This window comes from Equus caballus, chromosome X (assembly GCF_041296265.1).
Source record: "Equus caballus isolate H_3958 breed thoroughbred chromosome X, TB-T2T, whole genome shotgun sequence".
In the NCBI taxonomy this organism is placed as follows: Eukaryota; Metazoa; Chordata; class Mammalia; order Perissodactyla; family Equidae; genus Equus; species Equus caballus.
The window spans coordinates 11,577,244-11,601,359 of record NC_091715.1 but is presented as its reverse complement, the minus strand read 5'-3'; the positions used below and the strand labels follow the sequence as shown (position 1 = coordinate 11,601,359).

At 42.4% G+C, this 24,116-nt stretch overlaps 1 protein-coding gene across 4 annotated transcripts in view; it reads left to right on the top strand.

Annotated features, from left to right (window-relative positions):
- PIR (pirin) overlaps positions 1 to 24,116 on the top strand; it is a 92,578-nt gene that overhangs the window by 25,133 nt on the left and 43,329 nt on the right. For 2 of the 4 annotated variants that reach the window (XM_070256948.1, XM_070256949.1), the window contains exons 4-6: positions 3,981 to 4,064; positions 5,026 to 5,052; positions 7,330 to 7,536. In XM_070256948.1, the coding sequence (XP_070113049.1) occupies positions 3,981 to 4,064; positions 5,026 to 5,052; positions 7,330 to 7,536 (318 nt within the window). The remainder of the gene's footprint in view (positions 1 to 3,980; positions 4,065 to 5,025; positions 5,053 to 7,329; positions 7,537 to 24,116) is intronic. The other 2 variants (XM_001490018.7, XM_005614004.4) reach the window with 1 other exon arrangement.

The window sequence follows — 24,116 nt, the reverse complement described above, 5'->3', positions numbered from 1 at the left end:
TTGGTGAGGGCCGTCTTCTTTACTCAGTCTGCAGCTTCAAATGCTAATCCTTCCAGAAACACTTTCACAGACCCGCCCAGGAATACCATTTTGCCAGCTATCTGAGTATCCCTTAGCCCAGTCAAGTTGACATAAAATTAGCCATCACAACCTAGAACCTCCAATTTCTGTAGCTGTCTGGCTGTCACCTGCTGGGGTAAAGGTTGTTGCCCAGGCCATGCTGTACACAGTATACCTCAATGACATTGTTCTGCAGGAAGAAACATGGAGAGTCTTCAAGTCAGCCAGCCCTGATTTGCACTGTAGTAAGTGTTCTATAAATATTTGGATTCAAGAACTGGCACCAAATAAAGTTAGCTCAAGAAGAGATGGGTTTATTATAAGACTACTATGTAAGATTTCAACAGCATGACAGTAGCAGGTCTTTCATTGCCCTTAGTTTGGGGTATGAGGAGGCATGATAAATCATGGCCTGTTTTCCCAGCCTGAATTCTGAACCAATGGAGAAGATAAAAGTAAGAAAGGTGGGAGACAGAAATATACCTTTATTTCTGATAAAGCTGATATTAGAGAATATGGCTTACATCTGCAGGCGGCTGGGCTTCCGAATATTGTACCTGAAACTTAAGCACATCTTATTTGGATCTCACTGGTGGTGCTGGACCCCTGCAGGCCACCGCCATGGGGGCTGGGCCCTCTCACAGAGGCAAAGAGCAGAAGGGAACAGTTGCTTCCTGTGGACAGGCTGATTCCCAGAGAGGAAGGGGTTCAGCTGTGCAAGTGCAGTTTCTTCTTTCAAGTCCACCAATCAGATTAAGTTGTCCTCTCCCCACTATGGAAGGCTGGGCGAGGTATAGCAAGAGGTGAGGAGAGCTCATGTCAATGGAGTACCCTCCGTGGGGAAGGATATATCAAAAAGGGCAGTGGAGGGTTTTCCTAACTCCGTGTGGAACATCGTGCCCTGGTTTAATCAGCTGCAGCTGATGGAGCAGGAGTCACGTGATATAGGTCAGGACATGGCTGTGGGAGGACACGGTCATGGCTAAATCTAGTATAGCACTGTGATTGGTTTTATTTCTTGGCCCCTTCTCATCTCTCTAGGCTTATCTCTTGCCATTGCCATTGCTTGAATGAGCCATGCTTCTCTCTCACTTCTCAGTCTTCTCTTATGCCCGGAATACACTTCTGGGCCACCTTCACCACCATCTTTTTTTGTCTAGCTTATTCCCATCCCTCCTTTAGCTCTCACCTACACTGAGAAGCTTTGCCTTATGTACAAGTGTGAATTAAATACCTTCCTGTTCTCCTCACAGTACCTTATACTCACCCAACGGGACACTGATTCCTTATTTTATTCCTGATTACTCTGTCTTCCACATGAGAATGTAAGCTCGTGAAGACAATCACTGTATCTGTCTTCTCCATTGGAAGACCTCAATGACTATTTGTTCAATGAATTCATAAATGAATGCTGTTGGTGAACTTGCCTTCTTAATTTTTTATTTTAAAATTCTTTTGTCGTAGGTTTTATATCTGTGAATTGGTCATATTTTGGCTGTTTCTAAATATACAAATGTATAGGAAAAATGGTCAAAAACCCACTGCCACTTATGATTTATAAAACAACTTTTTGAATTTTCATATGAAAAAGATCAGTTAGGTCTACATTTTATATCTTAGGATAAAGCAAAAGCACAGACTACAAAAGCGATCTGGCCTAGACATACATAATGGGTTCTGGTATGGAGGAGGAAGTAATTTTATTTGTGTAAAACAGCAATATCTGATGTGTATGCTGAGAACTTCATAAATATTTTCTCTTCTCTCACCTCTTGGTTAAATTTTTTTGTTATTCTTTCTTGTTTAAATATAATGATATTTTGACTCTGTTTCTTTTTGTGATTTTAGAGAGTTGTGGTTTGTAAGTAAGAAGCATTTTTTTAAGAACTGATTTGAATTGTTATTTAGTTGAATGGATCTTTGAGTGAAAATTAGATCTGGCTTACATAATTACAAGAGATGCTTGGATTTTAATTGCAGACTGCATTTTCTCATTCACTCATTTAATGGTGATTAAATAGAATTTTGAAGTAAAATTTCCAAGATTAGAAAGGATAAACACATTAAGCTGTAAAGAAAACATTGGGAGAGCTAGAATATGAAAACTTCATCCGGTAACGTAAAGGTTCGAAATTGTTACTTGTAGGCCTGAGGCGTGGTTACAGATAAACATGGTTTTGCACACGCCTTTCAGATCTGCTTAGGCTAGTTGATATTTCTTGTTGGAATTACAGATGGATTTCATAAATGTGTACAAAATGAACAAAATGGATGGTCAAATCTAAAGAGTTATATAGAGAGAGCCCATACCTTGATGCATACACAAGATTTTTTTTTTTTGAGGAAGCTTAGCCCTGAACTAACTACTGCCAGTCCTCCTCTTTTTTGCTGAGGAAGCCTGGCCCTGAGCTAACATCCATGCCCATCTTCCTCTACTTTATACGTGGGATGCCTACCACAGCATGGCGTGCAAAGTGGTGCCATGTCCGCACCCGGGGTCCGAACCGGCGAACCCCGGGCCGCCGAGAAGCGGAACGTGCGAACTTAACCACTGCACCACCGGGCTGGCCCATACACAACATTTTAAGCTTTAAGTATTAAATTGTATATTTCAAATAACAATGTTACCACATCCCTGGGGTAGTTTAAAATTCTAAGTATTTGGGGGTCTTTTTAATCTTTGTTTGTTAGGATAACCACAATAGCTTTAAAAATGAGAATTTTAAGAGTTGCTTGATTTTTCCTTTTAGTAAAATAATGTAATAAGAAGGGCTGAATTTTCTCCTCTTTAGAGTTGGTGACATCTCATTCTACCAAAAGGTACTGTGATTGCAGAGGGTCCTGGTAAGGTTTTGCTCCCCACACAAAATGCTTACCAGAGCTGACTACTGATTTCCAAATTTGTTTATCCAGATCAGCATTGTCAAATAGAACTTTCTGTAAAGACAGAAATGTTCTGTAATCTGCGCTGTCCACTATGGCAGCCACTAGCCACATGGGGCTCTTGAGTACTTAAATGTGGCTAATACAACTTAGGAGCTAAATTTTTGATTTTGTTCAATTTTATTATTATTTGTGTGTGTTTGAGGAAGATTAGCCCTGAGCTAACATCTGTACCAATCTTCCTCTACTTTGTATGTGGGTCGCTGCTACAGCATGGCTGATGAGTAGAGTATGTCTGCGCCTGGGATTCGAACCTGCAAACCCTGGGCTCCAGAAGTGTGTATGAAACTCCAACTACTTGGCCATGGGTCCGGCCCCCAATTTTGTTTAGTTTTAAGTAATTTAAACTTAAACAGCCACATGTGGCTAGTGGCTACTCTATTGGACAACACAGCATTTCTTTCCACTTCTAGATTTAGTATGGGCATGCTGCTGGAAAAGTTGACTTTAATTTGCATGAATTCATTTGATGTGTTTCACCAACATTTATCAAGCACCTAGTGAGTTTGTGTGCCTGGTGTCAGAAATACATTTCCTTTGGATTTCTTAAATCAGCTTTTAGGGAAAGATGTGGAGACCTGAGATCTGTCATCCTACACAGCTGAGTGAACATGGCCTTGGTAACAGGGCCCCTGCTGTTTCAACAGGAGCTGCCTCTCTTTCACCCTGAGCTCCAGGACCCATGGCAGGGCCATTGCCTGCCAGGCTGAGGGGATAAGTGGGGGCTCCTCTCACCTGGCTGTGAGCTCTGGCATGGCTCAGGGCTGCATCTGCCCAAAGGAAGGGGCTCCTGTTTGAAATTCTCTCAAAGACGTTGTATGGGCTAGCACAGCCCTTTCACTGAGATTCATTCCCTCAGCTTGCCCTTCTGGCTTAGCTGCTCCTGACACTTTCCTCAACACATTTCTATGGAAAAATTGAACAACTCTTCACAGCTACCCAACATCTACTTTTTCTTCTGCTTATTCTTTTCAAAGGTGTCTTACCTCCTGGAAGGGGGAAGCATGGCCCATGAAGATTTCTGTGGACACGTTGGTCAAATGAACCCAGGAGACCTGCAGGTATGGGCAAGGAAAAGGAATTGCTGATGGTTTAATAGTCTTTGGGTGTGCATGCTTGATCTCACCCACTTCCAGCACATTCGTGCTTTCCTTCCTCCCTCTGTTAGATCCTTGACCTCTCCTTTTCTAGGGATCCTTCCACTCAGCCTGGAAGTCTGCACAGGTCTCTTATATTCTTCTCTCACGCTTCCCTTGATGCCCTCAATCACTTTTTAGCTCCCACCTAGTCTTTTTCTTACATTTCTCAAACGAGGAATCAAGAGTGACTGTCTCAACTTCCTTATCTTCCATTTCATCTTCCACTCACCGAAATCAGAGTTGGTCTCTCACCAGCCCCAAAACCTTTACTGAAGCTGTTCAAGTAATGGTCACTCCTGATGTCCTAATTGCCAAATTCATTGCACCAGTTTCAGTCCTCATCTTTCTAGACCTTTCTGCTCCATTTGAGACAATTTACTGTTTATCTTCCAACTCATTTACAGGGGTAGGTATTGTCACTTAAGACGGTGACCCAAACCCTGCCACCATCCTAGTCTTGTCTGAGACGTGTTACAATTAAAATCCCCGGGAAATGCTTGCATCATCTTTGCCCATTTTGTAAGTCTGAACTCTATATCATATACTTTCTGGGATCATTTGCATATTTTGTGGAATGAAAACTGCAAATATTTGAATCGTAATGTTTCAATAAACATAAAATTTATAGACAGAAAAGCAAAAGGACAAAGAGTTGTGGCCAAAAGTCAACAGTATCCTCTCACTGCAGCAAGACATAAAGTGGAGGCTGCCCAGAGTGGTAGATGAGATGGCTGGTGTGTCCTGACCAGGGAACTGGCAATTCCCTTGCCTTCAGGCTGCCTCTGCAGTTGTACCTGTTAGGTGCTGGTCAACACCTCTCCTACCATTAGAATTTCACATTTGATTAGAATAACAATTGCATCATGTCTTTCTGTTTATTCAGCATTTCCGTATGCATGATCTCTCTAAGGTAAGTATTTTTTTTTACCTCCTTCTAAAAATGAAAGAATGGGGATTTAAAGAGTTAAAAAAATGATGTCCACGGCTTCAGAGGTATTAAATGATGAGGTTGGAGAGAGAACCTTGTTCTCCCCCTCCAAATCCAATGGGTGAGCCATTTAAAGAAAGGTATTGCCAAACTAGATGATATCTGAAAAAGAAAAACCAAGGTATGAAAGGCAGATTGAACATACGGAGAGATGAACTGTTAACAGGAAAATGCTTAAAAGTGAGAAGACAAGTCTGAGGAACACCAGTAGCGCTCGTCAGATAGAAGTAGTGCAGCATGGGAGGATGTTTAGATTTACTTTCTATTGCATTAGAGCAGGAGTCAGCAAATGTTTTCTATAATGGCCAGATAGTAAATATTCTAGGCTTCGCAGGTCATATGGTCAGTAGTAACACTCAACTCTGCCTTTACAGCAGGAAAGCAGACAGACAGTGTGTCAGTGAATGGGTGTGTCTGTGCCAATAAAACTTTAGGTATAAAATCAAGTGGCAGGTGGGATTTGGCCTGTGGGCTGTAATTTGCAGACTCCTGTACTAGAAGGTTTCATCAGCCTTATCAAATGGAAGACAGAGGGAAGTCTCTTTAGATTTAGTGAAAGAAAGAAAGAAATCTCTAAAATATGCACTGGCCTTCTTTCAGATCCTTGAACTGCTCATTCTTGTCTCAGTCTTTTACATGCCGTTCCCTTTGTATGGAATCTCTTCCCCTTCCCCTGGTCAATTCTTGCTCCTTGTTTGGGTCTCAGACTGAAGGCTGATGCCTTGAATGAGCAGACCATTTCCTTTGCTCTCACAGGAGCCTATCATTCTCCACAGCGCCAAGCACAATCCTAAGATCAATAATTATTTGTGTAATTGTTTAAGGATTGTTTAAGTTACGAGGGCCGTGTGGAAGATGCTGTTTTGGCTTGCCCTGTAGCCCTTTGACCCAGCTCTGAATTCACATGGTCACAGTCCCCACGTGTGTGCATGGCTCCCCATCTCCAGTGCTGCTACTCTGCCTGAGAGCTTTCTCGAGCCCAGTACTTGGCAGTCTGCAGCCCGGATGTGCCAAGGATTTACACCGCCAGGGGGACTCTCGTCAGTGAGGGATGGGAGTCGGTGGATAAACACCCTAGCCTCCCCTCCTCTCCAGCCAACCATTCTCAAATGCATCTTCTACATGGTTCCCAGGGGAATTGCGCCCCAGGTGCCCACGGGTGTAGCTCGCTCATTAACACTCCTTTTTGGCTTTCTCCCTCACCTAGCTCACTCTTCCCTACTCTTCCCTGCTTGTGCTTTCTGCATCACTTTCCAAATAAACTACCTGCACTTAAGTCCTTGTCTCAGGATCTTCTGTGGGAGAACCCAAGCTAAGATGGGCAGGAAACCTATCTGTTAAGTTCCATCCCTTCATCCTCTGATCTCAAGGTTAGTGTCTGAGGCTGGCCCCTGATATGCTCTTAAAGAAGAAGTAAATGCATGCTTGAAGAATTTGCGCAACAGTGGAGGCAATAACTGTTTCTCTAAGTAGTGAGGGCTCCATTACCGGACTTGAGCAAGCAGAGACTCAAGTCAATCTTCCGTGGTGTAGTGGATACTGTGGACCTCTGTGTGTATCTCTAGGCCCATGCCTGTATCGTCCAGCTGCTGATGGCTCACAGCTGCATCCCGCCCTGGGCACTGCCTTCTGCTGCAGCAACTGCCTCTCTCAAGGTTGTACTCCCTACGAAGGGGTGGAGCATGGTCAGTGGTTTGCTGATGTGGAGATAGAAAAGCTCAGCAATCTTGCCTCAATGTGGGACAATTCAGAAGGTTCATCCAACTCTAGAGCTCCCTGTTGGCTTGGCTGAGGCTTCTGTTAGAACTGCGTTGCTGCTTGGCTTCTCCCCCTGCCCAGTCCTGCTTTTTTCACTTCTGAAGGAGTATGTCCTGCGAGCACTCCCCAATGTGCTATCTGCCTGCAACTCCCCATCTCAGAGCTCAATCAAAGGCCCAGGGATGCCAAAGAGGATTCTTCCATTTGTGTGAACTTTGGATCTGACGCTTTGATTTCAAATGAGGAAGCATGGGAAGCGTTTGGGAAACTGGGAAGGGCTTCAGCAGTTGTCACTGTTGTTTTGTTATTCCTCATGACGCCCAGGCACTCTGAAAGCGGCACTTGTAAGGTGCCTCAGTTAGTTACTGTGTCATACTCGTCCCACCCGCAGACTTGTTATAGGGGGCTTACATTTCCTTCTTGTTGATCTGGTGTTTGCAGTGGATGACTGCGGGCCGGGGCATTCTGCACGCTGAGATGCCTTGCTCAGAGGAGCCAGCCCATGGCCTCCAACTGTGGGTTAATTTGAGGAGCTCAGAGAAGATGGTGGAGCCTCAGTACCAGGAACTGAAAAGTAAAGAAATCCCTAAACCCAGTAAGGATGGTGTGACAGTTGCTGTCATTTCTGGAGAAGCCCTGGGAATAAAGGTAAGCCGTGCTGTCATGTGTTTGTGAAAACAGAGGTGTAGGATGACATAGGCTGGCCCCATCTGGGTCAGCAGCTCTCACTGGGTTTATCACAGTTTATGTCCCGTGGGATGGACTTGCTTCCTAAGTATCGGAATAAGTGGAACCTAAGGGAACCCAGAAATTTTTTACCACATGCAAACCCATAGAGTTTGGAAAATTACGAGAAAGCAAGCTCATATAAAAAACTTAGTCCAAAAGCAATTTTCAAGGTACATCTTAATATGCATACAGTTTTTGCCTATTTCTTTTTGCTTATAGTGCAATTTTGTGGCTCCTTGGTACTGTGAGATCGGTACCTTTAAGAAACCAACAGAAAACAAAACCAACTCCACTGCCTGAAAATTTATTCAAATTATTTATTCCCAACTTAGTAAGTATGGAAAGCACACAACTACATCATAGAAAGTTTTTTTAAAACATTAACATGAACATTTATCTAACCCATATAAACACCATGCCCTGTACATTCTTCTCAACTGAGACTTTATAATATTTAGATTTAGAGTCCCACCTTTTTAATCAAATAAGATCAATTTAGGCTAAAGATGATGAGCAGATTTGTGGTAGGAAAAGCATATGGCAAATACTGTGTTAATTGCACACCAGAACTGCTGCTGGGGAGGCCAAGTTCCTCACGCCAGATGGTTCGAGGTACTGGCCAGCTAGGTAGTGAGCTGGGTAGTGCAGTTTCTTAGGTGAGGTTTCCCAAAAGCAGACCCTGAGATGAGAATTCGTGTGCAAGTGATTTTAAAGGAAGTGCCCCTACGGGAACAGAGAAACAAACCAGGACAGGGAAGGGAAGGGAGCCAAGCAAGGGTGCCATCTCAGGCAAAGTCCCACAAGAGATGGAGACTGGAGGATCAGTCTGCCTCTGAGTTGTCCCGACCCACCCTGGGCAAGGGAGCTGGGCTTTCATGCTCCTTTACCCCAAGTCATTGCTTATGGCCATTGAGTGTGGGATAGGGGGCACAGACCTGGTCGCACGAATCCTTGGAGTTCACAACTGCTTCTCATTTATAGAACACAATGCAAATTTGATGTCGGAACTGGTTCCAATTACAGGCAGAAGGACATTTTAAAGCACTTCCAAGCAGCAGACCGCATGGTCTTGCAATCACAACTAAGAATTAGAGACCAGAGGTAATGTTTTAACTTTGTAAAATCATGTTTTAGTAGCTGCTGGCCTCTCTTTTTTCTTCTTGTCAAGTAAAATCTTTGAAGTGAATTGCGTTCTCCCAAGTAAATGATCAGACTTTACTATGAGAGCGTTTTAATAAGGGGCTCTTGGAACCCTGGGAAGCATTATTTTGAATTTTGAGAGGCAGTGTGGTGCTGTGGTTACCAGCATGGACTCTGGAGACAGGCAGCCTGGATTAGACTCGCCACCATGAACTAGTTGCGTTGCCTTGGACAAGCCACTTAACCTCTCTGCTTCAGTGTCTTCATCCATAAAATGGGCTTGCTGTGAGGATTAAGGAAGTTTTTTATACATTGAGCAATCAAAACGGCGCCAGATACGTTGTAAGCACCACATAAGCACTAGCTGTTCTTCTTCTTATTATTATTTGATTCCTTTGTGTTAACTTGGGCAGGAAGTGGGCTGAGATTATGTTTGCTGTCTATGCCAAAGGGACTTGCTGGGATTTGGGAAAAGTAATTAACCTGCTCTGAAGAGAAGACACCAGTGAGTCATTGTAAACATGGGGGGACTATTGGCCATTTCTTTCTGTGTCTCTTAAGAAACAGTTTCGTATATCTGAAGCCTTAATATCTGCTCACCATGAAATGACTGGATCTTAATTAGTCTAGATGTATCATAAAAACAAACTGAAGATTGTTTTGCATCAGGAAGATAATTTTAAGTTAAATTACAAGGCTGAGAGTATACCTTTCAAGAGACTGATGTGCTTATAACCAATATAGAGTCAACAGCTCCCTTCTGTGCAACTGAAATATCTGGAAAATGGAATTAGTGACCATTCCAGCGCTTCTCCAACTTTAATATTTATATGGATTACCCAGGGGTCTTGTTAAAATGCAGGCTCTCATTCAGCAGGTCTGGGTAAGTCTGAGGGCCTACATTTCTGACTGGCTCCCAGGTGATGCCCATGCTGTGGTCCAGGGACCATTGTTTATAATATTTGTAATGACCATGGGATCCAAGACATGGAAGTTTATTCATCATGAGGAACTATTTGATTAGGCGCCTACAGAAGATGTTAAGGTCCAGCTCTGTGGTTTTTGGGAGACCTTATTTAACCTCTCTGGACTTCAGTTCCAGTGTCCACAAAAACGGTGAGCTGGTTTTGTGCAAGATGCTATAAGCTTTTGCAAGCAGCACAACTGTCCTTTTGCTATTCCCAAAGGTAGATGTGTCCCCATTTCCCAGGTTGTGTCTATTTCAGTCCCTGGGAAGCCACAGCCAATTTTTAGCAAGATTCTGCCAGGCTAGCACAGTCTAAAATGAAGGCTGAAAGGGGGAAAAGATAAAAATGGGATACTTTGAATAGTTTCTGTCACTCCTGGAAGGTCAAAATCACATGTTTATTTCATGAAAGTATGAAATTCTCCAAACCCCATTCCATCCTTATCAGGCAGCCAATCAGCAATATTTATTGCCAGTTCTCTCTGGAACATGATTCTTCTCCAACAAACGCCTGTACTTGCCTCCTGCTGTTTTAAATTCCATTAAGTCAGAAGCAAATCTTAAGGAGGCCTCAGCCTCACTGGGGTCAGAAAAAGGCAATCCGGAGCCTGACTGCCTGGGTTCAAGGCCAGCTCTAGCACTGACTAACTTTAGAGAAGTCACTTAATTCTGCTGGGCCTCAGTGTTCTCATCTGTAAAATGGAGATAATTCTAATGACTCGGAGGATCATTGGGAGGATGAAATTGGTTAATATGTGTAAAGAATTTAGAACAATACCTGGTGAGAGGTAAGCCCTCTGTAAGTGGTTGCTACTTTCACTTCTTTGCAAAAGCTTTGTCCAGTGTTCGTGTGGCCTACAGACATAGCAAAAGGAAGCTTCCTTCTGATGGGCAGACTATATTCAGGTATTAGATGATAACCAAAATTGTAAAAATTCAATTTCCAAGAGTTTGCCAAGCATTCCATGTAATTCGCTCAGATCTTGCTTGCCACTGTGCCCCCAGCACCTGAAACAGTGCCTGATATACAAGACAATCAGTAAATATTTTCTGGGTGCATAAGTGAAGTCATTAAAATGTAAATGAATGCTGGAATAAGAGAAACTAGGACAAAATGGGAAGAAGATAGACAATATAGAAATTAGCAATGACTGCAATTCTGCTTAATATGAGCCAACTAAGAAGTTGAGAGAACAACAAAATTAGCTGAACTATATTTTTAAATAAAATAAACTGTTTAAGGGATTAGGAAGTAGAGAAATGAAAACCAGATAGATTTTTTTTCTTTAAATGTAAATACTAGGCTGTTTTGCAAGACCCAGATTGTTCCCTGCAGGTTTCCTAAATTCAAGCAGTGACAGCAATGATGAGCAGAGGTTTTGAGGTTTGTGCTTCTCTTTGGGGGTCCACAGGCAGGTGTCTTCTTGTCTCCTGTAGCATCTTTCCTGTGGGTTTTCAGGCTGTGGCTTGATCTCAAGTAGTGGACACACTTACCAGCTTTCAACGTGTCCCTGCTGGGTGTGTCCCGTTCCTCGCCCTGGTTGAGCTCTGGCAGGCATTGGAGGACCCCATGTCCCTTAGGCAATTCTCTCCCAGCCAAAAAGCACCCTGCCCACTAATCAGCAGGGGTTGGTGCGTGATTTATAACCAAGCCTGCGATTGTCACCTCCGATTTGGAGAGCTAATGGAGTCTCTGGGCTGTGGCAGGCCATTGGTGCACACACACACTTTTTCCTATACCAGAACTAGAGAGCAACAGCTACCCACCACATTTCCCAGCTTTTGTTTTCACCCAGGAAACTTAGGGGCAGAATGTCATTTGAAATACTTTATCATCAAGATGCAATTTTGTCAGTATCCCTGCTACGTTAGTTTGATTGAAAAATATATAGTTTATGTGGCTTTCTGGGAAGTACTTTTATAGCATGTCCAAATGCCAAATGACAGTGGGTTTTTGGCAATCAGAATGCTGGATAGTAAACTTAGGACATTTTTGCGTTATACCCTTTTCTCTATTTCAGGGGAAATTTGAATTCTTCGATTGTATCTGGCACATCTTAAGTGGATCTTGCTGACTTTACAGTTGAGCCCAAATTCTCAGCTTCTCCCTTCACCTGCCTGTCTGAGTTTGCTTCTGTTCACTTCATGATGGGGGGAGAACCAAACACTTCCCCCGCCTCCACCAGGAAGCTCTCTTTTCTTGGCAAGCTCAGAAGAACGACTTCTTAAAGTAGCATTTAAAAGCTATTAAATCATGAAAACAGGTAGCACAGGCAGACGCGTTTTTCCTTCTTTTTTTGCCTTTGCCGTATTCCAGTGAGTTCCTGGGGCTGGCTCAAAAACGGATGACGGCTGTTCTCATGGCAGAGCTTGGGAGTGGGGCAGTGGGTTTCCTGACAGAGGGAGTCTGAGGTAATGGGCTCCAGCTGTTCCGGAGAGCAAGCAGAGGCAAACAACACGTGCTCAGAAGGAGTGAGCCCTTCCAAAGGCCTGTCTGTTCATTTATTTTATTTATAAATCAGAGCGCTCTGTAATCCACTTAAAACTGGATGTTTAAAAAAAAGTTCCCTTTGGGGTGAGGGTGGGGAGGATAAGGATGGACCTGAGTCTTCTCTCTGTATGTCTTTTTATTTTGAAATTTGAAAGCTGTGAATGTTTACATATTTAAAACATCCAGTTAAACAGAAAAAGAAAAAAACACCCAAATCTTAAAATTAAAAACAAATGGGAACAAACGAAGAACTTAAAAATTTGTGTAAAGGTATCAACAACATAACCACATGGAGAAAACATTTATTTTAAGGGCTTTTAAACCTAGTGCTCTAACTGTACATTTTTAGTGGGATATGTTCTAAAGACAAAAAGAATGGCACAAAAATTTCAGTCTTCACTCCGCTGTTTTATTATTAGTGTTGTCATTGCAATTTTAAAAGTTTTGTGTATATTGTGAAATAAAATGAATGAGTAAATTTGTTAATATTTTTAGGAATCGAGATTTTCAGGGTAAGAAAAATAAGTACAATATAAAAGAGCTAAGAAAAATGATGTAATATTCAATTTTACATTAAACATTAAGTGGGCATTTAAAAAAACAGACAGCCATTATCTCTATGAGGCAGTTTCTAGACACCTAATATGATTTGATCATTTTTGGAATCTAATATCTTTAATGATGCAATGACCCATGTTTCTTTCTGATAACAATTTCATTTTCCTCTGGTTTTTGTTTCCATTGATTTTTCTTTTATGGTCCATGTTTAATTAGATACTATGCGGAATGCTAAAAAAAAGTCCCACCCGTGAAATTTACAATCACCCAAATGAATTCTAGATGAATTTCCCTTTTGAGACCTTAAATAAATGTATTTTAATGGATGGGTGTGGGGAGAGAGGAAAGGAAATCTCAGCATAAGGCAAGAGAGCCTTCTGGTCTTCCTCTGACACAGGGCAAGGAGGGAACAGAGCATTTGGGGGAAAAGGATTTTGTGAAGTGCAAAGTCCTATAGAAATGTGCAGTTGAGGGTTTCACCATCTCCATTTCCTTGCTACTATTAACCAAGGTCCAACCAGTGTTTCTTCTCTTTGGTGAAGCCTTCTGGGCTGCCCTACATCCACACAGCCGTCTGTCTTCACAACCCGTGAGGTTTTTGGACTGACAGTTATCATTTGATTCATGTGTCCCATTTGTCTATGAGCTCTATTCATTCGGTCGTTAGGCATCTGTCGTGTACACGTTGTCTAGTGCCCTGGAGAGACAATGTGGGTAAGATACAACCACTGTCCTCAGATAAGGTCACAGCCTAGCTAGGGAGAGAAACTGGCAAACATCAGAAGCATAATGTGATATGAGAAGGGCTAAAACGGTAGTATGTACAACTTCTATGGTAGTCCGGAGGAGGGGGAATTGATTTTGCTTGTGTGGATGGAGGGAGGGCAAGGAAAAAGAGAGGAAGACAGGAATCATGTCTTATAGTGATTTGTATAAAAGGTTTGGATAGTAGGAGTGCAGTAACTATTTGGGGATCATGATGGGAGGCTGCATGGGCAACCAGATCCTGGTGGGATTTCGACAGGGTGAGAGGAAGTGATGCAAAACATTGGGCTGGAGGGAAACCAAGGTGAAGTTTGTCTTCTCCTCGATTTTGCCTAAGGCTGACCTTGTTTGTATGTATATTCCTGCATCCCTCTCTCCCACAGTTTTCAATAGCATTGTTCGAGGTTAACGTAGGGTGGGATGCTTTGTGTAGTCCTATCTCACCTCAAATTTCACAAAGCAGTTCATTCTGTAGGACCTGCCCAACACAGACATGTAGCCTGAGCAGATGATCAGCATCGTTCCAGACAAGTGCAAAACTTGGTTCTGATTCAGTGTTGGGAATAGGCACAATTAGGTCTGTTAGCCTTGTTTAGTAAATAGGAGGACACCAAAGAAATACACCCAGCAACTTCAAAGACTTGTCGTGTGATAGGCAGCCATAGTTGGCACTTCATTTGCAGTTTGGAATGTTCAAATAAACAGTGGTCAGGATCTGCTCAAATCGGCTGTACAAAAGATTGCTCTTGCCCAGGGCAGCCTGCTCACCCTGGAAATACCATTCTTGGTGCACACAAAGGGTGCCAGATGTTCTTATTTCTTCAAGATGTCCCTGCTGACCTAATCACCTAGGAAGTACATTCCAGTGGTGTCGACAGGCCCTCTTCTGCCAGTAAGTGAAGAATGGAGAGGTGCACTTTTTAAACCAGAAGGTATATCCTGTGCCATTCATACATCGTTGGCTCTAGTAATCAGGATTACAAATTAGTAAAGAAATTTAGACTAAGGGCATAAAGCTATAAAAAACCAAGTTGTCATCTTCAATAAAGGTGAGTGGACACTTTGCATATCATTGTAATCACTTCTGTGGATGTCAAGGCTTGCACTCTTCAGATATCTTCCTCCCCAGGAACATATTACATATTTTTCCTAACCACAGTGAAAAATATAGAAGAGCTTCAGAGAGCTTCAGAGGTTCTTGCATGTTGCATTAAAAGCTGAGCTCTTGTGGATATAAATGAGGTAGATGTCGGTATTTTAAAGATTGGTATTGGCATATATAAAGCTATGCTGTTCATAGCTGCAAACACAATACTTTCTTTTGACCGAAGCACAAGTCCTTGGGATCATGTAGCTTTTGAACATTTTGACCAAACTCACACTAAAATGGAATGAGAAAATTTGATGTCAGGTATTATTCTAGTTACTTGAAGCGTTAGTAAGAATTCTGCTCCTGTGGACAGGTATAGGTACTTCAAGGTAGACAAGAATTTAAAAATTTCAACTCAAATGGGCTCTAAATCATTGCTAGGGATTACTCTATTAAAAGAGGAGCATGCTGTACTCTTAAAACCATGGGGAATCCCTCTCACCATCCATTGTAGATCCATGGGCTGTTTCGTATTCCTTTGGCTTAGTAAAATGAGATGAGGAGACTGTCAGATCCTGCCATTCCTGGAAGGACTTCCACACTGGCCATGGGGAATTGGGAGGATTTCCCAGAAAGGTGTCTATGCCATTATAGTTCGGTTTAGCTCAGCAAATATGTACTGAGGGCCAACTGTGTGCAAGACCTTGTGAAGGGGTGAGGGAAAAAGCTGAAAAAATCATGGAGCTGGAAGGGCACCATCCAAGAACAAACACATCAACTGCTAACACTGGTGTACTGTGGGGAGTTGCCAGACTAGTAAACATGGCGGATTTAGAGGAAGGCAGAATAGATAGGAGGCCCAGCCCAATCTGAAGGTTCAGGAAAAGCAGGCCTAAGTCTAAAGGAGATGACTGGCCAGGCAAAGAAGGGTGGAAGGAGTCTAGACAGCGCGAAGGAGACTGGGCAGGGCCATAGAGGTGTTTTTAAGGTGTTTCTGGAAAGAGGTGTGAAAGTGTCCAGTGGAAGGACTCAGTGCTCTTAGAAGGCCTTCAAAACATATCTTCATTGTCTTAAGCATGAAAATTGGAAAAGTTATCATCTCTACCGTGTAGAAATTTCTGGTAATTTCTCTCCTAGTTTTTTTTTTTTTAAATTTTTCTATTCCATTCTCTTTTGTCTTTAGAGATATCTTAAATATAGCAATAATGTTTCACCTGGAGTAATTGCTCTTCTAACCCCTCTGCCTTTTATCTCTGTCTCTGAGTGATCAAAGCTAAAACTGCAAAATTCTGAAGAGACAATGCTCTCATGTCGCTATCTATGGGAGTCATCCATATTAAGAGTAGAGCTGTTACATTTGGAACACAGGATGAATTGATTAAGGTCTAGCTCATCCAGGTTCATTGAAGAATAAAATAATGATAATTCTCCTCTTTTTCATGAAACCTTAAAGCCCTCTTGTTCTTTTTGCTCGCATATAGGTGGTCATTTTTAACATTACAGAAGGAAACCATGATGGCCAGAATTTTTCTTTCCTGGTCTAACTATAAATAGCAACTGGAGAAATTTAAATACTTCCTTTTAGGGGGAACATTTTGAAATCCAGAACAAGGCTCTTGTGTCCTACTACTTTTAAACAACTGCTTCTGGTCAGTTTTCTTCTCATATCTAGGCTCTGAGAACAATACTGGCTTCCCCTCCCCCTTCTGCTATTCCCTGATTATAAGAAGCGACCCATGAGAGAGAGGGAGAGCTAAGCTGTGAAAAGGAGGAAGAAAAGTAACCCGACACATTTTCTACTCCATCTTGGGTCCTTTAGCATTGATATTGGTGCCTTTCCATCCTTTCTCCACCAGTGTTTTCTTGTAGACCACCCCACCCCCACCACCCGTCACCACCACCAATTAGAGCTTCTGCCAATTGAGTCCTCCTGGCCAGATTCTTTTCCCCAGCAGCTTCCATGCCTGGCTGTGGCAACTCTGCTTGTCAAGAGTCAGTACCCACTTACATCTTTGCCACCTTGGAGACTTTGAGTGCCTCTGAGTAACTGCTGTGACTCGGCTGGTGGATTTTCCCAGCATCAGATACTGATTTAAGGCAGTCTGTTACTGATGAGTCCAAAAGAAGTTTTGAGCAAGACTTCCTGGTGACTGTGATTAAACATTTTCATAGGTTTTAACTGACAAGAGTCTGTCAGCTAAACAAAAGCAGAAGAGGACTTAGAATTGGGTAGAAGTCAAATGTAGGGAGTTGACATGGAGGAAAAGACCAAAAGATAATTATTCTTTCTTCCCCTCCCAAGTTCAGAATGAATTGAGAGGTAGACTCTGAGGCGTTGGCCAGATGGGGATCCAAATATCATGTTTATTACAGTGAAATCTGGATAAGAGCACGTGAGTTGTATCTGAGCCCTTTGGAGCTTCTTAATACTTCTCCTACTTCATGAAACATGTCCAGGCAGAGCTGTACAGTCATAGGCATCCTTTCCAGAGGCAGACTTATTACCTCATGGCAGAAGAAGCGATAAAGAGAGAGAAAACAGCCCAGAAGGGTGTGACCTGCGCATACTCAGTTCCTTGAATTATCCTCACCAACCAGATCCCATCCTTCCCTCTCCCGTCGACACCCAGGAATAAGTGAGGAAGGTAGAGAACAGCTGACTGTTGCCTCATGGGGACATTAGGGATGGGTCTGGATGCTCCCCCAATATCCCTCAGCATTTTGTTCCATTAACCTATTGGATTTGACACTTAGCAGTGACTGACCCCTCAGGGAAGAAGAGAAGTTTATCAGTGTGGATCTCCTCCCACCAAAGCTAACTTCTGCTCTCTGGGATAAATTTTACCCCCAGAAGGGTCTGAAATGAGTACAGAGAGTATTTTCATTAAATTAACACCAAGGCATATCTGTATTCTAGGCTGCCATTCCCTCCTGATTTCTTTCCTGTCAAATTATTCCCAATCGTGTTGTGAGAAGCCTAAGTAGCAGCATAAAAAGTTAGCTAAATATTGAAATATCCCAAATTTGAACATAAATCTCTCCTATCATCAGATTTCTAAGACAAAATCTAAACCCCTGATCCAAAACTCCTTGCCTTTGTAAACCAATCGAAAAATTATAATTAAAAATTACATTCTAAATAAAGTCTCAAAGCATCCTCACCCAATTTTGATTCTGCTTTGCTTGGGTGGAATATGGATTTTCTTTTTCTTTATAAGCACCATAGCCTAGGTTCCCTCCACTGGACTGGATGTGGCTCCATCAGGGCTGCCAAACTTGAATTCATTCTACCCCAATTTTCACTTGTCTCGCTTTAAATATAGTCCCAAAAGATAATGAGACACATTTATCACAATACCAGCCCTAGATCTCTGAGATTTCATTGCACAAGCAAATCTCCAAGCCCTAGAGCAGTTGTATCTGCAGAAAATTGATGTATGTAGAGAGCGCAAGCATTAAAATAGCTGGGAGAACAAAGCCATGTATCCTGAGTGCCTCTAGCCTCTGAGGTGAAACCTTCCTACCTTCTTGAAAAGTTAGATGCTTGTGTTATTGGCAACTCTATGCACTAAGAGAATCCTCTACTCAGCTATTGAGGTTGATGAGACTGTGAAGAGATGTTCTTCTGACCAATATACAGAGAAATGTAAATTCAGATAATGTGCTACCACTTGACACTCTGCAGGTTTGCAAAAGTTAGAAAGCTGGATATTGTCAAGTGCTGGCAAGGATGGGAAGAAATAGAAACTTCATGCATGACAGGCAAGTGTAACTGTATTCATTGTGGGGAGCAAGCTGGCATTACAGTCATGAGTAGCTTAATGATGGGGATACGTTCTGAGAAATGTGCTGTTAGGCAATTTTGACATTGCGCGAACATCCAAGAGTGTACTTACACAAACCTAGATGATATAGCCTACCACACATCTAGGCTATATGGTTCTACTCTTATGGGACCACTATTGTATATGCGATTCATTGTTGATTGAAGCATCATTATGCAGTGCACGACATACTTAGTTACTTAGTGAAGCTGACACTGTATATAGGGGACACCCCAGCAGTTTCACTCCCGGATGTTTACTGCAGCAAGACTTCACCAAGTAGACACATGACAGTGGCCATCCCAGCATCATGCTTGGTAGAAAGGAGTCAGAGATGACGTAGGTGTTCACCTCTTAGAGAATAGATAAGTAAAATATGGTGATTACGTATGATGGAATACGATGTTGCAGCCAGAAACAATGGACTGTATTTACTTACATCTGTATATTAGATCTCAGGAAGTAATGTGGAATAAATCAGAATAAGAAAGCAGTTTTACATACAATGCTACTTATTTTTCAAGGACACCTGTATATCTAAATAAACATACAAAGGGTAGACTGGAAGGATGTTCATTATATATGCTTGACTGAGAGCCAGTGGGGGAATGGGACTGAGCTTGAGGCTGATGGGGAAAAAATACAAAACAAGAGGGACTCTCATGGATGTATGATGACCCATGTGCCATGGACCATGATGTATGACCAGTTGAATTCCATTCCCTGCACCTAAGGTGAGAGAGAGAGAGATTGGTTTGTGTCTAGCAGTAGCTTTTAATTTGGTTAGTGTAGTTGACCTCCTGTGTGGGTGACTTAAGAGATTCTAGGATGCCCTAACACATGCCAAAAAATCTCAGTTACTTATCAAAACTATACCATTAGAGAGTCACTCCTTTGACAGTATGATAGATTGAAAAGAGTATGGACTGTGGAGTCAAGCAGACCTGGGTCCAAATTTCAGCTCTGTTGTTTAATACCTCTGTGACCTTGGGAAAATTATTTTTGAGCCTTTATTTCCTTATCTACCAAATGAGGATGATAATGAATAGTTTTTGAGTTATTTGTATGATATGTAATGTGTCTAGCAACATAGAGGGTACTTAATAAATGTTTGTTCCCTTTTCTCTCATCTGTCTCCCTTTCTGCTCCCACGTTCCCTTTTATTTTTAGGCTTTCCTGAGAGCAAATCTCCAGAAGTTCTTGGGAAGGGAAATGAAAATGGCTAACATCTTTTGTGGGCTTATGAGGTACTAAATTCTAAGTCAGAACTGTCCAATGAAAATAGAATGGAAGCAACATGTAATTTAAACTTTTCAGTAGACGTATTTAAAAAAGTAAAAAGAAACAGGTGAAATTAGTAATGTATTTTTACCAAGTTATCCAAAATATTATCATTTCAACATATAATCAGTATAAAATTATAATGAGATATTTCACACTTTTTGTACCAAGTCTTTGAAATCTGGTGTGTATTTTACACTTACAGCACATCTCAGTTCACAACTCGCCACATTTCATGTGCTCAGTAGCCACGTGTGGCTAGTGGCAACTGTACTGGACAGAGAAGTTCTGAGTGCTGTGCATGTATCAGTTCTTTTGCTGCTGATCTAACTTGAGTTCTCTGGAAAACAGAGCCTAAAGCAGGTCTTATGTGCAATCCCAGGGCAGTAAAGTGAAGGAGAAGAGAAGTGAGACTGATGCTTGGTGGTGCAGGATGCCTGTTCAGAAAACTGTACCTCAGGACTTACTAATGGAGGAAGAATTTTTCTGTCATCCCACATCTTCCATCCCTCTTTGGCCAAAGTCTGCCCCTTGGGGGCTAATTTTCTGCCCTTCTGGATCATGTCACCTAGCCCCTTCAGGCAGCCTCTGAGAAAGCCACATACCACGTCTGGTAGCTTGGATCTTCATTCCAGTCTGTGTAGAGGGAGGATCCAGAGCCTTAGTAGGTCTGTCAGATCAAGCCCTGGAGCTCTGGAGCTGTTGTAGCCCCCACAACTGAACTTGGCAGTCAGACAGGAGGGGCCACAGTAGCTGGAGATGTCAACAGTGGTCAGAGCGATGACCCCCAGGGGTCTCCATAAGTGGCCAAGGGCTCAGGAGTGAGGCTGAGAGACTGAGGAGGCACATAAAATGTGTCCAATTAAATTCTCATAACAACCTAATGAGAGAGGAAACTGAGGCATAGTGAGATTAGCAACTTGCCCAGGGTTATGCACCTAGGAAGTGACAGAGTTGGCATTCCAACTAGATATCTGGTTCCCAGTTTGTGCTTTTAACCACAGCTTACACAGGTCTTTACCAGTTTGCCACAACCCAGTGGAAATCAGATTTTCTACTGAGAGCAGGTTTTTATGGAAGCTGTAAAGACGGAGAGGGCCTGAGAGGAGAGATGGATGTTGAAGGGTTCAGAGGAAATTCTTGACCCGTCTGTAATTTTGCTAAGGATCTGACCACTTCTTACTTGCCCAACAATTCATGAACGTGCCCCTGCCCTGGATGGGGTAAGTACTGACCCCTTCCATAGGTCTCCAGCCCTTCAGCAGATTTGTCAACTCTTCTTCAAGAGTTGTTGCTGAATAGTGGGAAACTGCCTTTCTTGTTTGTGGATAGGCGGGAGGCCATATTCAATACTTTTGGAGCATATTTGTATACTTACTTTATTTAGATGGATTGATGTAGTAAGTTTGGGGTTTTGGAAGTTGATCAAGGAAGAGACCAGTTCACGAGAGGCAATAACATGCGAGCTTTATTTGAGTGGAACTTGTACAGAGTTGCCTGAGAAGGGAAGTCCCTCGCAGTTGGAGACCTTCCAGAGACAGTGGTGCGAGACTACCACCCAGAAGGGGAACAGGGCAAGGGACCTCCTGGGGGAGTAGGGGAAATCAGAGACGGGGCTTACGTGTGCAGCTGATGTCGCTCAGCAACAAGGTGGAGGATCTCTGGCTCAGAGAACTCCAAAAAGCAGCAGCAGTTTGGCGACTTTTATAGCTGCAGAATTTGTCTTTATTTATGGCTAGCAGATGTTGGGTGCAGTTTCACAGGGTATGTAAAGTAGGTAGGCTCTAAGTGGCTAAAAATATGTTTATTTGGAATATATTTAGAGCAGATGTGTGAGAATTTGAGTTGGGCTCTTGCAGGCTTTGGGCTAAAGGTCCTAGCCTGCTATGAAGAAATAAACAACGTGGGGGCCATTTTTGCCTAATACACAGAGGCTATCTCAGGCCCATTTATATGATAGTTGAACAGGAAACTTTTCTATTAATTCACCTCTTCCATTGCTGTAGTTGGGTATTAGGATCTGGATGGAGTTCTTAAGGCAGCTCGAGTCTAGAATTCCTGACGGTATGAGATGCTTTTCAGAGCAAACCAAGACGTACTCTTCCTTTTTCTTCTGGCACTTCCATTGGAATCAGAATGTCAGGCAGTGATGGCAGGGAGAGATCAGCTCTCCAACTCCACCACTTTGTGGATGAGAATGCTGCAACTCAGCTAGGCAGAAAGTCTTTCCCAAGGTCACACAGCTCATTGTGGAAGGAACCTAGACCCAGTCTCAGGTTTCCTGGCTTTTGCCCCATTTTATTTGTGCAGTACCCCTCCCTTATCACACCATTCCGCCCTGTACATAAGCTTTCTGAGTGTGTCTCTTTCCAGTCTGGGAAGGCCTTAGCTCATTTTCATGGAAGGAAGCTTCAGAATGAACCTCTCTCTCTTTCCACACCAAAGGGTACCTTCAGGCACGTGTCTGTACAGACACCCCTGACTGTGTCAGAATGTCCTGCAAATGATCACACAGGAGAAGCCCTGTGCCATAACAAATTCCCCCTTAATCATAAAATTGAAGGTTCATATCTATACGAAGGTATCAGTCCCCAGAGCTCAATGAAATCTTATCTTTGCCAAATAGTTTCCCATCTTGATGCACTTTCTTACAAAAACACTTAAAAAATCTTAGTTAATACCAAATGTAACTAATAGAGATTAAAAAAATTATAAAGCTCTGTGAGGAATATTCTAGCATCAGTTAATAGATTTGCTGACTCAACCTTGGAACATATTACCCATGGATGAGAGATAAGGGATAGCAAGGCTCCCTGCTGGCATATTTGGGGGTCATTGGTGGCTTTATTGTACTGTTGCCTTTGTAGGATTATGGGTGGATTGTTCATATAAGAGATGGACGTTTGTTCTTTCTCTGGTTTTAATTTTCCAAAAATTAGAACATCTGTAACCTAATTTTAGGAAAGAATGCTGACTCAAAGGGTGAAGAAATCAAAGTCCGGTTTCACAATTAACATGTCTCTGGTTAAATTTCAGGACTGTGAGTCCTGTCAGCATCTTTATTCCTTTCCCCTTTAGCTCTTCTCTCCTCACTACCCCTCCCTTAAATAAAAGGTGGGAGGGAGAGGGACTAGAGTGTTACTATTGATTAAAGTGTTGCTTGGAAAAGGATTCTATAGAGACTTTTTCTATCCCAGTCGGATAATTGGCTCTGTCCAGAATTCTTGGTCAGCTGGACAGCTTGATGCTCAAGATTTTCCACAGTCCTTTATGGAAGATAGAAGTTAAAAACGTAGTCTGGCCCTCTCTAACTCTCACCCTATACAGAGTCATTGGCATTTTGCCTAAGAGTTCCTTGTCTTCTCTTTGTGTAGCACTTCATGTATATGTCAAAATATGATTAGAGGGTTTTAATCCTTCCCACAATACACTTGGCATTGAGGATGGAAACTAATCTCTCCCGCTCCTTATCAGAATTCTTTAAAATCATCAAGAATTCAGAAATCAGAGTGCTTTGGATTGGGGACAGAAGACTTATCCTTTAGTTGAAGGGCATCAACCTATTTGAAACAACAAGCGTTGGAAATTTGTTTGCAATAATGTGGTGAGTCTGCTTTTCATTCCTCAAGCATTTCATTCCTCAAGACATTTCTCAAAGCCTTGAGATCTCCAGGAGAAAGAGGAAGGTATGCTTCTCCATGCAGGGGCCAAGGAATCTGGCAGTGAGTTTCTTGAGTGAGTGTGAAGGTGTAAAGTGGTGGAGGGAATAGGTCTTTGCTGATGGGTTTTCTCCCCAATGCAAAGCCCAGCAGACCATGAGAGTGAGCAGTGGTGGAAGGAAGATGAGGAGGTTGGCAAGCACTGTGGGAGATGTGCGAGATGATGACGAGAACTCCTGTGGAGTAGATCTTCGTCTATTAGTTGGGGATCCTAAGCTCATTAGTGAAGTTTTCCCCATTGAGGCTCTTCCTTGTGATTGGCAGAAAGAGAACCTGCCTGAAATAGACCCAGGTATATGTGCAAACTTAATAATGATAAAGAAGGTTATCATCAATTGGGGAAAAAAAGAGACGAATAAGTCAACTGGGACTATTGGTTAACCATTCATAAAAAGAAACCAGTTTAGTGCATGATCTCATACCCCATAGTAAAATAAATTCAACTTAGATTAAAAACTTAAATGTTAAAAATTCTGAGCTAGAAAAATACAGGAAAACATTTCTGTGATGTTTGGATGGGGAAAGACTTTTTAAGTTTAAAAGCATTGGAAGGAAGAGATTGATAGGTCTGACCCATGTCAGAAATGGCATAAATGAAGTTAAAGGCCGAAACCAAACTGGGAGATTTTTACAACAAATATTATTAAAGGCTAATAGCCTTAAT